This window comes from Manihot esculenta, chromosome 5 (assembly GCF_001659605.2).
Source record: "Manihot esculenta cultivar AM560-2 chromosome 5, M.esculenta_v8, whole genome shotgun sequence".
In the NCBI taxonomy this organism is placed as follows: Eukaryota; Viridiplantae; Streptophyta; class Magnoliopsida; order Malpighiales; family Euphorbiaceae; genus Manihot; species Manihot esculenta.
Window position 1 is genome coordinate 12,236,171 of NC_035165.2, and position 13,785 is coordinate 12,249,955.

The 13,785-nt window shown below is 34.3% G+C and overlaps 1 protein-coding gene and 1 pseudogene across 1 annotated transcript; both read left to right on the forward strand.

Annotated features, from left to right (window-relative positions):
- The first annotated feature begins 9,575 nt into the window (after positions 1-9,575).
- LOC110616194 lies at positions 9,576-11,682 on the forward strand (annotated as a pseudogene).
- Positions 11,683-12,358: 676 nt separating this feature from the next.
- LOC110616166 (oleosin) lies at positions 12,359-13,078 on the forward strand. The gene has a single exon (XM_021758512.2). It carries the CDS (start codon positions 12,470-12,472, stop codon positions 12,950-12,952), a length of 483 nt encoding a protein of 160 aa, XP_021614204.1. The 5' UTR covers positions 12,359-12,469; the 3' UTR covers positions 12,953-13,078.
- The last annotated feature ends 707 nt before the right edge of the window (positions 13,079-13,785 follow it).

Here is a 13,785-nt window from a genome sequence, read left to right on the forward strand (position 1 = left end):
CATTCTCTCAACCTTTTAATCAATAAATCTTTAACTCGGCAAGGCCTAAGCACTATGCTCAAGATTGAACAATCAAACATAGGCCTTATGAGTGGCCAAGAGGGAAGCCCCAGGCTTGATAAAATAGAAAATGGGCCAAAAGATTCACGTTGGAGCTAGAGGAAACACAAATGGGCAGATTGGTGCATAAAATTATACATCCCACCAAGGCATTTAGACCTAGAATGTTGGATGCCTTTTAAAGGTCTTATTAGTTGGCTACCAGCTTATTTTCTAAATCCAAATATGATGACAAATTCGTACTTGGCAATGATGAGTTGCAAAAATCACCACTTTTTCCATATTAAATTTCATCATTTTGTTATGATTTTGGTATAAACAATTGGCTTTTTACTTAAATTTTGATTTTAGACAGATTTTGAGCTAAAAGTTTAAAAAAAAAACAAAAGAAGCTGTTTTAGAGCTATCTTGGTCTGGAAGACATAGTCTTACCCAAGGCTGTGACCCAAACTCGACGGATAGATTGTAAGATTTCTATTTTGCTAGTTGTACAAAGTTCAAAACTGTTTCAGATAGCTGCAAATACAATCAGATCAGGATTAGAATAACAATTATAGTAGGAGTAGTATATTTATTTTATCTCTTTTTAAATTTCGAATAATTATCTTTTTATTTAAAAAAAATCTATATAAAGATTGTTTTAGAAGTAGGAAGGGCATCTCCCCATAATCATCTCATACACCTCTCCTCTTCTCCCCATTCTCTTCTTTTTGGTTTTTCTCTAGCCGAACCTCTTTTCCCTTTTCTTTTATTTATTTTCTGTAATTTTTTTATGGCCCTTAGTGGCTAAACTCTCTTTTTTCAGTTGAAAATTAATCATCTTGATGTTTATTTATGTTGTGAGATTTATTCTTAATTTTTATTTTCAATCTTTTTCTGTTTTCCAGAAGCACCACCTCCATTTTTGTCTTTTTAAGGATTTAAGATGTCTATTGAATTTCCTAAATAGAAAAATATTACTAATTAACTCAAATAAATACATAATTATTTAACTGGGTTAATACAAGTAGCAATTAGCATATCTATTTATATTAAAAAACTGATTGATTTGGTTTAAACAATTTGCTTGCAATTGTTGATTAAGTTTGAGTTTTTCTCTTCTTAAAGCAATCGATTAATTAAATCTTTATTAATTAATTAGAAATTAATTTAGCACTTCGCAAATTAATTTAATCTTAAAAAGAATTTGTAAGATTTGCTTATTTGAACACTATAACCAAACAATAGAAAATTAAATGAATTATCTTTGAATCAATGATCAACTGAGAACCTCTTAATTTTGATTACTTTCAGTTGAGCTTTTAATTTAATTATTTATTTTTTCTTTAGCCTTTCTTAAAATCAACTTTTCCAATAAAAAATTTCTTCTTCTCTATTTCATTTTAAACAATTATTCTTTTCTTTATTGAGCATTTAAATTAAATAATTTTAAGTTCTTTGTGAGATCGACACTCATTCACCCTATCTACAAGAATTATTTAATTAGAAAAGGAAAATCAGTTTTATTTGATGGATTCGATGCCCATCAGGCAGCAATGAGAATACCAAATTAGGGGGAAAACACAATAATGAGTTTTCTTCAGAATCAAGGGAAAGAAAGAGAGCGAATATGAAGAATACAAACTCAATAAGGGCGAAGGAAGCGAACCCAAAATGGCCCATGGCGCCCAATGAAGCTTTTGTTTTGGAATTGTCAATGTATGGGCAATGTCATGACAATTCATCATCTAAAAGGGATGAGTAAATCCCATTCCTCTAATATAGTCTTCCTCATGGAGACAAATAACAAAAATAGAGCAGTTTGTAAGTGGATGCATAAAAGTGGTTTTGTGGACCTTGTTATTGTGGAACCTGTGGGTATTGCAGGGGACTGTGTGTAGCTTGAAGGAACCATATCTCTGTTACTATTTTAAAAAGAGTAGCTTTATGATTCATGTGCTCGTGAGGGATGGCCATCTTAATATTGGGTGGGACCTATTACTCATGCATATGAGCAATGAAGAATCAATTATGTAGGATTAATTTTCTTTTGTTAAAAATTATGCTCTTAATTTTAATATTGTACACCTTTTTGTAGGCAATTTTAATGCTTATTTGAATATCAACTAAAAATAGGATGGTTATAATTAAAATGATTCTAAGATGATGATCTTTCGCGATTTTATTAATCATTTTAAATTGATTGATTTGCATTTTTAGGTCCTGCCATGACTTGAAACAACCTTTATGATGGTGTTAATAATATTGAAGAACGAATTGACAGATGTTTATCCTCACATTAATGGTTCTCTTTATATCCGGATCTATAAGTTTTTCATTTGGATGATATAGGCTCAGACCATAGGCCTATTCTTTTATCTCTTAAATCAGACCTTCCTAAATCAAAGCGTCAATTTCGTTTTGATAAACAATGATGCTCCAAGGCAGACTTTACAAGTGTCATTGATTATGCATGGGAATCAGGTGTTACATGTGATGGTATGTCCGTTATACACTATACTCTTAAAATCTTGTAGACATGCCATTATTGATTGGAATAGGTGCAATCATCGGAATTCCAAAGTGCATATCACTAGATTACAAGATCAGTTTGATTCTCTTAAAAAGTCTCCTTCTTGGGATGGCAATGCTATTAGAAAGGTGGAAAAAGAACTTGCAAACAAAATTCACAATGAAGAGATTTATTAGACTTAGAAATCTCAAATTAATTAGTTTAAACAAGGTGACAAAAACACAGCTTTCTTTCACGCCCAAGTTATCCAACGAAGGATGAGGAATTTCATAGTATGGCTCTTGAATAATTCAAGAACTTAGAGATCTTCCTTGTTTGACATTCAAATAGAAATATTGCTCTTCACTACTTCAAGAATATCTATGCAACGTGGAACCCTTTGAGCTTCAACTCTATCACTGAAGGTTTTTTATGAAGGATTACAGATGACATGAATGAATAATTGATCAGACCTATTGGTAGGAGGAAATTAAACATGCAACACTTCCCATTCACCTCATAAAAGCCCAAGGAGAAGATGGGTTTTACTAGACTTTACTTTCATAAATAATGGCATATTATGGGTACGAATGTTTGTAATATAGTCTAGACTTTTTTTGCTATAGGGTTTCTTGATAAGCATATGAATTACACTCCAATCTCTCTGATCCCAAAAGTGAAGCATGTATGCAGCATAAAGGACCTATAACTGATTGGCTTATGCAATGTCTTTTATAAAATCATCTCTAAAATTCTGACCTCTCGGTTGCAACTCTTCATGGATAAGATTAATAATTTGTTAGCAGAATGCCTTTACCATATATCATTTCATCTCAGATAATATTTTAATTAATCATGAGGTAATGCACTCTGTAAAGCTACATAAGAAATATAGAAACTATAGAATGGCAATTAAGCTGAACATAAGTAAAACTTATGAGTGTGGAATAGGCCTATCTTCAGCATATAATGCTTTGCTTTGATTTCAATAAAACTTGGATGAACTGGATTATGACCTGTGTAACTTCGGTATCCTATTCCATTCAAATTAATGGTTTTAAATATGATTATTTCCACCCTTTGAGAGGTATTAGATAGAGAGACTCTTTTTCTCCATACCTTTATCTTATTTGCATTGAAGGTCTTTCCCATTTGATAAAGAAGTACAACCTCCAAGGCCTCAAGATATCTAAGCATGGTCCCAAGCTTATTCACCTTCTGTTTGCTAATGATACCACCTTTTATGCTAAAGCTGATATAAAGGAGGCCTTGAGATTAAGCGAATTCTTAATCTCTATGTAATAGCCAACAGTCAGTCTATTAATGTGGAAAAATCCAGTATTATTTTTAAGCCTAACACTCCTTTGCATGTTAAAAACAACATTGCATCTATTCTCTGCATTACTCATTTTGAGACTCCAGACAAATTCCTTGGCCTTCCTATAAACACTCCTAGATCAAAGAGGAAAATCTTTGCTGCTTTCAAAAAGCGTATTGCGAATAAAACAGCCACATGGAAAGAGCAATTGTTATCTAATGGAGGTAAAGAGGTTTTAATTAAATCAATTTACTAGCTATTCATGTCGATGTGATGTCTTATTTTAGATTGCCTGTAGGTTTATGTCATGAACTCAATTTTCTCATCTCTAATTTTTGGTGGAGTAATGGTGAATCCAAAACAATCTACATTAGATTTTTTGGTCTTCTATGTATGAATCAAAGATGAAAGGAGATTTGGGCTTCAAGGACCTCCAATGTTTTAATATGGAGTTGTTGGCCAAGAAAGGATGGCGCATTCTCCAAAATCTGAATTGTCTTTTAGCTCGTGTGCTTAAAGGAAAATACTTCCATGCCATATCCTTCATTCAAGCAAAAACAAGAAACTCCCCTTTTGGGATTGGCAGAGTATATTAAGGGGAAGACAACTTTTATTAAAAGGGAACCGATGGCAAGTAGGTAATGGTCAATCTTATATAAACAAGACAAGTGGCTTTCACGAATGCATCCGGCACAACCTTTTTTGAGATTGGATCACAACCCCTTTGTTAATTGGGTATCCCAATTAATAGACCTTGTTACTCATTCTTGGAAAAGATAAGAGCTGAAAGCTAACTTTTATACTGGTGATATCCAATGTATCATCTCGATTCATCTTCCCTTTACCACACTGCAAGATTCACTTATTTGGCACTATAATGGACAAAGTGCTTACACTGTCAAGTTAGGATACATGCTTGCTACTAAGATACTAAGCTTAGCCTCTCCCTCTTTAGATCGAGAACTAGCTTGTCAATGAGCCATGATTTGATTTGCAAGAAGAAATGGAACCTCCCACTACTAAGCAAACTATTTATCTTTCTTTGGATACTTCAAAAAGAACGTTTGCCCTATAATGACTTGCTCCATAAGCGTTTGTCTTTTTTCTTTTTTATCCCAATTGTAGAGGGTGCAGAGAGATGGAATCGCTTAGTCACCTTTTTTTCTCGTGTCTCTAAGCTGTTGCAGTATGGTTTAACTCCCTGCTTAGGCTATATTCATCTGCCTTCTCCAATTGTGATATTAAGACTAGCTAGCTGAACCTGTGTGATCATTTAAAGCTTCATCAAGAAGGTTTTCAACTCACTCAACTTGTTACCTTCATACTTTGGCACATATGGAAAGGTCAGAATTCTTATAACAATGTAGAAGACATCCTTATGGTTGCCTTATCCCATTTGGAAGATTATTCATCAGCCATGGAGTTTAATGATTAGATCTCTTCTACCCCCATCATGTAAACAATGACTTCTGCTACTTATTGGTCACCTCCTTATATGGAAATTATTAAAGTAAATTTTGATACGGGGTGTCCACAAAAAGAAGGAAAGGTTCTATAGCAGTACTTGCCAGAAATCATAAAGGCATTCCATTAGCTTGGTTCTATAGGAGCATTACATACATTACTGACCCCTTATGCTTCAGTGTTTCGCCTGCAGGGAGCAATGATGCTTGCTCGCTCGCTCTCATGGTTACCATTCTATAGAGGTTGAAGGTGATTCCTTAGTGGTGATCTAGTCAATATCTGGAAACAATATTCCTACTTCTATAAGTGAGTTGATCAAGGATATTCATTCACTCTCATCTACCTTTCGCTCTATTTCTTTCCTTCATGTCAGGCACAATGGAAACTAAGCTGCGCATTCAATGACTATTAAGGCACTCTATGATGCTAATTTCCTATGTAACCCGATAGCTCAACCGAACTTTGTTAATGGCTTCATACCACCTTGGGTTTGCCTCAGTGCATTTCTTCAATCTCCCATAAAGAAAAAGTCTTATCCCTAATTATTCTCAAAATTATCATGCAACTAATGCATTGAAATTTTACATATTAAATGCAAAAGAAATCATCTCTTGTGTATAATTTAATTTTAGTTATTAATATAAGAATACTCATTCTATCTCATAAAATAAAGTTATTTCATTAAAATGGATATAAAACCATTCACTATGTCTAGAATATCTAGAGAGAAAAAAACGTTCTCGAGTGGTTTTCTCATCATCCTTTCTAGAGTCCGCCAAGTTCTACTTTGTTGGCCTCCTCTGTCCTTCGAGCAAAAGGAGGTGTGTTTACTAGAATTATAGGAAGAAAAGTATTTTTTATTTTCTTACTTTCTGTTTAATAGGATACAATGATTATATAGTACAAAATATGATCAATTATGCCTATGATTATACTATCAATTATCGCCTAAAATCATGCTAGGATTATGCTAACTATGGTGATGCTAATCACTGATTAATTACAATTATGACAGAATACTCTTTCCAACACTCCCCCTCAAGTTAGTTCATGTGGATCCAACATGCCCAACTTGCCCAAAACTTCATGGAATATTCGTCCAGCAACTGCTTTAGTTAGGATGTCTGCCCATTGATCTTCCGATCGAACAAACGGTAATGATATCAAACCATTGTCCAACTTTTCCTTGATGAAGTGTCAGTTTATTTCAACATGTTTTGTTCGATCATGTTGAACAGGATTTTCAGAAATGTTGATTGCTACCTTGTCAAAATGAAGTTCAGCTATGTCCCCTGATGGAAATCCAAGCTCAAACATCAACTTTCTGATCCATAGTAGCTCTGCAAGTCCTTTTGCTATTCCCCTAAATTCTGCTTCAGCACTGGACAGTGCCACCACCTTTTGCTTCTCACTTTTCCATATCACAAAGTTACCTCCAACGAAGGTAAAATATTCTGAAGTAGATCGTCTGTCGGCATGGTCTCCTGCCCAATCAGCATCCGTATATCCACTGATACTGAGATGACCATTCTTCTTGAACAATATGCCCATCCCAGTTGTTCTTTTCAGATATCAAACAATCCTTAATGCTGCCTCCATATGGTCTTGTTTTGGATCGTGCATGAACTGACTTACTAAACTCACAGCATACGCCACGTCTAGTCTGGTGTGTGATAAGTAAATCAGCTTTCCTACCAGTCTCTGGTACCGCCCCCTATCTGTTGATCCTTCTTCTGAATCTTTGCTCAACTCATGATTGACCATTACTAGAGTATCAATCGGCTTGCAGTCTATCATTCCTGTTTCGGCTAACAGATCAAGGATGTATTTTCCTGCAATCATCATTTGCAAGAAAACCTTTCCCAACCTTCTCTAACCGAGAAACAACAATGGCCGATTCTTCTAGCCAGAGTCCAGCCAATCAATCCCAGGCAGTAACTGATCTAATAGCAGACCTGTCACACAAACTCTTTTTATTAATTTAGAACAACCAAAATACAAATCAGAAACTAGCAAATCAAATTACTCTTGATTCAGCACATCCCACTTTCCCAATGCCGGCGACAGTTGGCCATGTTAATAATGTGCATAGTACTAGTGGTTGGATATTTGATTCAGGAGCCACAGACACTATAACCAATGATCATTCAAATATTGTTTCTCGAACTCCACCCACCAAATCCAATATTCTAAATGCTACCGGTGGCTCATTCCCAGTCATTAGTGGTGGTATCATTTATATAATCCCACTTTAAATGTCTCCAACTACCTCTATGTACCTTCCTTATCTTGCAAATTACTCTCTATCAATCAAATCACCAAGCAGTTAAATCGCAAAGTACTTATGTATCCTCATTTTTGTATTTTGCAGAATATTCATACGGACACGGTACTGGGTCGTGGTTTTGAAAAAGATGGACTGTACTATGTGGAGGAGGTCTCGAGCACTGGGTCGGCTCACTTAGCTCAAGGAGGAGGATTGCCTATGACTCATATAAGGAGCACATTACCCCTTTCCACAATCGATGTGAGATTCAACATAGCCCCTCACGCCCAGAATTTTACTGGTGCGTGACACGTGAGGCCCAACATCGGATGGGGAGACTCTGATACCAACTAGAATTATAGGAAGAAAAATATTTTTTATTTCCTTACTTTCTGTGTAATAGGATAAGTACAAAATATGATCAATTATGTCTATGATTATGCTATCAATTATCGCCTAAAATCATGCTAGAATTATGTTAACTATGATAATGTTAATTACTGATTAATTATAATTATGACAGAATATTCTTTCCATCAGTTTTTTGTTTTATTCTTGAGAAGGTTGTCTCCTCCACGACCTTCTTTTTAGAGTATATATGTTTCGGTGCTTTACAGATCCAATGCTGAAAAGGAGAGGTATTCTCCTGGATATGTTTGGCTTGGGTTTTGAGTTTCTTCTATGTGCCATCCTGCCTTCATCAATGGCTGCATGTGGCATTCGACGATCAATGGAATAGGTGCTGAATCTATTTCGCGTTGAAGCGGCCCCTCCCTGGTTCTATGAGAATGCAACTCTTGTGGTGTCAATCTTTGCACTTGTGGTCGTTGTTTTTCCAAGCTGAGTTTCCAGCAAGCTCTATTCTTATGGGTACCTTCGAGGAGACTTTGGGCTATGTTGTGGCTGGACTTCAAAGTTTTCCTTTGTTCTATGCTTGTTAAGACTTCTTCTTGAAGCTTCTGATTTTGGTGGGTTTCTCATCATTGATCACAAGCGGTTTCCAGCGGAGCTTTGCATCCGTTTTAAATTTTAACTTTAATACAAATTAAAAAGTTAATAAATAAATTGACATTTTAAAAATAAATGTATATTATAATTTAAAACGGATGAAAAAGAAAACCAAACATACTATCATGGACCAAAGGAGTATTGATTATTAAAGTTCAAATCTGAAATCGTTTTAAATATACTATTTAAATCTATCTTATTAAGTTCCACTAGTCAGTAGGGGTGATTAATATTCGGTTCAAACTGAAAAAATTGATCAAACCGAACCGATTTAAAAATTTAGTTCGGTTTTTTATATATTTTGGTTCGGTTCGATTTTTAATTTTAGAATTTTCGATTATTTCGGTTCGGTTTGGTTTTGATCAGAAAAAACCGAAAAAACCGAACCGAACCGATTAGTGATAATAATATATTTTTTCAATAATATAGAGAAATTAAATCATATTAATATTAAAATATTTTAATTAAATTTTAAAATATTAAAAATAAAATGTAAAAAATAAAAAAATTATTAAAAATCGAAACCGATCAAACCGAATCGAATCGAACCGAATCAGACCGGTTCGGTTCGATTCGGTTTCTGATCAAAATCGGTTCGGTTCGATTTTCATAAACACTAAAATTTTAATTTTCGATTTATTCGGTTCGGTTTGATTTTAAACCGAACCGACCGAATGCTCACCCCTACTGAGTAGACAGTACTTTTAACAAATAAAATTAAAATATTTATTATTTTATTATTAAAATATATAATAAAATAAAAATAAATATCAATCCATTAAATATTTATAATTAGTATAGAGTACCACTTCATCTTTACTATGAATATTCCCCATGTATCAACTTCCTGACTATATGTGGAATTGAGTATTAGAGAGAGGGAGAGAAAAGTGGCACTGGAGTAATACGTCATGGCTAAATTGACTAAGAAAAATATCAACGTCCATCTCGTTGTAAAGCTGAAACTAAGAAAATGAACAAAAAAAAATGTTCCAAGAGTATTCAATATCCATGTCTTCATGGAGAAAAAAATCAACCACTGCTTAGTGATGAGATTTTATCTTCTGCTACTCCATGTGAAGGATACATACACCAGAACCGGGGTGACTTGAGAGGATATGGCGATGGTGAAGGCTCAGCACCAGTGATTTTATCTTCTGTTAACAACTGCATGATATTCAGGGTAAGCTTTCTGGTCATGGCTGCAGTTTCAGCTATTGCAGTTTCTCAGGATAAAGAGAACTCTTCTGTAAATCACTCAGGTACTGCTTCGATGGCTACCCAAATATTAAATCCTTGTTTATATACCTTCAAGGATTTAGTTTTTCTGATCTTTTTGTTCGGGTCCAGGGAAAGATGGATCAAGACTGCAAGAGATAGAAGAGGAAGAAAGGCATACCGATAATTTATCATTATCAATACTCTCTTTCTCTCTTTTCTTTTTCTGTGTTAGTTTGTGTGCATCAGAATTCCTGGAAAAGTTAACAGTAACTAGTCCACTCATTGCAGGATGAGGAAATGCAGGAAATTAAGGAGGCTGCAACTGAGACTGAAGTGGAAAGAAACTGGAAGTTTGGATTTCTGAAGCAGGACAAGGAGTTGAATGATACTGAGAAAATATGGAATCTAGAAAAATAATTTGAACAGAGGAAATTAACACTTGAGAGAAAATTGCTTGAGCTGTATAGTCTAAAAGAGCAGCAAACTTACATTTCCCAATTGCGAAAAAGCTTTGGAGGAGAAGATGAAGGAGATAAACATGCTTAATGTAACCAGTAATTATTTACATAATAAGATTAATCATCTTCAGAAGGAAAAGGAAGAGATTGTCTTGGCTGAAAAGCAGGTAGCTGTGGAAAAAAGAGAAGATAGAGAAAATGCAGAGGAACATGGATGCCAATGCAAGCAATTTGAAGTTCCAATTGATGATGCTTCAAGAAATTGTTTCTGGATTTCAAAGAGAAGAACTCTCTCACAGGGATACTGCACTTGTGAAGAGAATGAAAGCTCTCACAGATGTTGAATTAGAATGGTTTGAGAAGAAGAGGGAAAATAAAGAACTTGAGTTGAAAAAGAGGGAATTGGCAGTTAAGTTAGTTGCTGCTCAAGAAAGAATCACTTCACTCTCCAACTTTACAGAGGTAATAAAATTTTTAGCTCTTGTAAAAATTTACAAGGAACTCATGCTTGAATCTTCTTTGTAATTATTAATGTAATGTTTGGAACGGCTGCAGAGCAAAAGCATTGCCAGGATTGAGAAGGAGTTAACTACTTTAAAGAATCACAATGAAGATCGCTGGAATCAGGCAGAGAGATTGCAGCAGAACAGATTCAGCATGGTAGAAGAGTTAGTATACCAACGCTGGCTAAACGCTTGCTTGAGATTTGAAATCCTAAACAATGGAAGAAACCCCTCAAAATGGGAGCTTATTAGCAAAAACACAAATAAAAAACCCCATGAGAAATCCAAACAACTACTATCTGATGACAGCAGTTCCTCGAATAACTCTTCAACCGACAGCGATACAAATGACAGTACTACTACTGCCACTACTGGAAGCTCTTCAAGCAGCCAAAGAAGAAGTATAAGAAGGAGAATTTCGTTTACTGACTCTGCTACAACAGTTATCTCGACATTTCGAGAACTCCCAGGATCAGCTAAAATTTTTAGCCATACGGTGTCGAGCTCTGGAGCAGAATTGGCGAGAGAGGAAGTTCAGGAGATTTCATTGCCAGAAGCATCTGTTGTGAAGACTGTCAATGAGCAGCAGCCTCTCAGGAAGAGGGAGGATGAGAAAGAGCAAAGTTCAGGGATTCCTAACAAGCTTGTTACTGAAAATAAGGTTGACGATGATGTCCAAATTATAGTTGTTCTCTTCATATTTGGATTCATAGTAGTTGCTTGTCTTCTTCTCCTTGCTGCTGGGGTTCACTAACATCCTCATCAGTGTCTGTACACTGATTAAATACAATAAAATTTCAAGTCAGGTATCAATCGGGTTTTGAAAAGCAATGCAAACTGTAGTACCAAACTTAATAAGGGATGACAACGGATTGGATACAGGAGTCGGTGGTTGTATGGTGAGTTTAAATTTAAAAATTAATATTTTTAACGAATTTAAATTTTATATATAGAATATTTATTATTTAAATATATATATATAAATAATTAATTTAATAAAAAAATATATTTTATAATGATATTTATAAATTTTTGTATGTTTTAATTTTAAAATTAAAATTAAATTTTTTAAAAAATATTAAATTTAAATAAAAATTATTAATAAAAATTGTATATATTATTAATTAAATATGTGAAATTAAATATATTGAAATTCTATTAGTAATAATTATATGTGGAATAAATTTAAATAATTTATATTAATTTTTAATTAGATTTAAAATAAATTTAAATAATTTATATTAATTTTTAATTAAATTTAAAAAATTTAAAGTATTAATAATATAAATTAAATTCGGATATAAATAGTTTAATTTTTTGCTGCTATTCTACAAGTTTAGGTTCCTAACTTTGACAGACCGATTCAAGAAAGATAACAAGGCCGTCAGGGTGTCTTCTTTTTCCAGGCCGGGGCCGAATGGGCCAAGACCAATACCACCTTAAATCAGGACAAGAACTCAAGAATCCAATCTTCGATTTTGGAAAAGAAAAAGTCAGTAGGTCACACCCAAATCTAGGAGTTTTAAAAACTTGATCCCTCCACGTGTGCCTTTGCATGTCCCCAAAACTCAACCATCGTTAACACCTGTCCTCATAACCATATCTTCTTTAACGCTTTCGCTTTCTCCATCTCTTTCTCTTTCTCTTTCTCTTTCTCTCTCTATCTCGTCGAACTCCGTTATGGCTGATCGTTCTACTCAGCAGAGACCTTCTAGACCCGCGGCCACAAACAATGCCTCCATTTTTCTACGTAAACTCCAAGCTCACGCTCCCAACTCAACCCAACTAGTCGGTTTCTTAACTTTCCTAATCTCCGCTTCCATTCTTCTTCTCCTCACGGGCATCACCGTCACAGTCTCAGTTCTTGGTCTCATCTTTTTTGCTCCTTTGATCATACTTTCTAGCCCCATATGGTTCCCCGTGGGAATCATCCTCTTTCTTTCCGTTGCCGGGTTCTTGTCGATTTGCGGAGTGGGGGTGGCGGTGGTGGGTGGATTAGCATGGATGTATAGGTATTACAGAGGGATGAACCCACCAGGTTCTGAACGGTTTGATTATGCTCGCAGCCGAATCTACGATACAGCGAGCCATATGAAAGATTATGCGAAGGAGTGCGGAGGGTACCTGCAGAGCAAGGTGAAGGATGCAGCTCCTGGCGCATGATGAGTTGTGATGAATACGGGTCGGGTCGGGTCGGATTTGTGGTGTGGTGGATATTTGGTGAAGTGGGTGTTGCTTGTCTTGATTTTTTTAATCATCTCCAATGAGAAAATGAAATCTATTTCATTATATGTTTATTTATTTATGGTTAACGTTAATTAATTATTGATTAAGTTGATTAAAATGGTTCATTTTTTTGTTCATATTGGATTGGAGGGAGGTTGATGATTTTTTTTTTTGTGTTAATTATGTATGATTAGAGGCTTGAGTGTGCTCACCGTGATAGATGTTGAATTAATATTTTCTGTTTGGGTATTCAAGAAAATTGGACAATGATCAAAGGAAAGTTAGTTTTTTCAAAAGAAAATATTTTTACATTTTAATAATTATCTAAAAATTTGTTATATAATTTTGTTAATATATATATTTTTATAAAATTTTATGTCAATTTAAATTTATTAATTTATATAACTTTAGAATATTGTCGGTAATACAATTATTTATATTTAATTATTATATTTTTTATAAATTTAAATGTGTTTGAATTAATTGTAATTAATACAATGGTGCAAGTATTCATTCTTATGAAGCATGAATCACTCCATGAGGTATCCACACGCTAAAATAAAACTACGTTGTTTTGCTATTTAAAACGACATTGGGGTGGTATTGCTTTATATTGGTATCTAAAACGACATTGGTATTTAAATTATGTTGTTTTTTTTTATGAGTTGTAATTCTGTAATTACGTTGTACATGTGTTTTTGTCTGGTATAAAAGAAAATAAGATACTTTATATATGTGTTTTTGTTTGGTATAAAAGAAAACAAGATGCT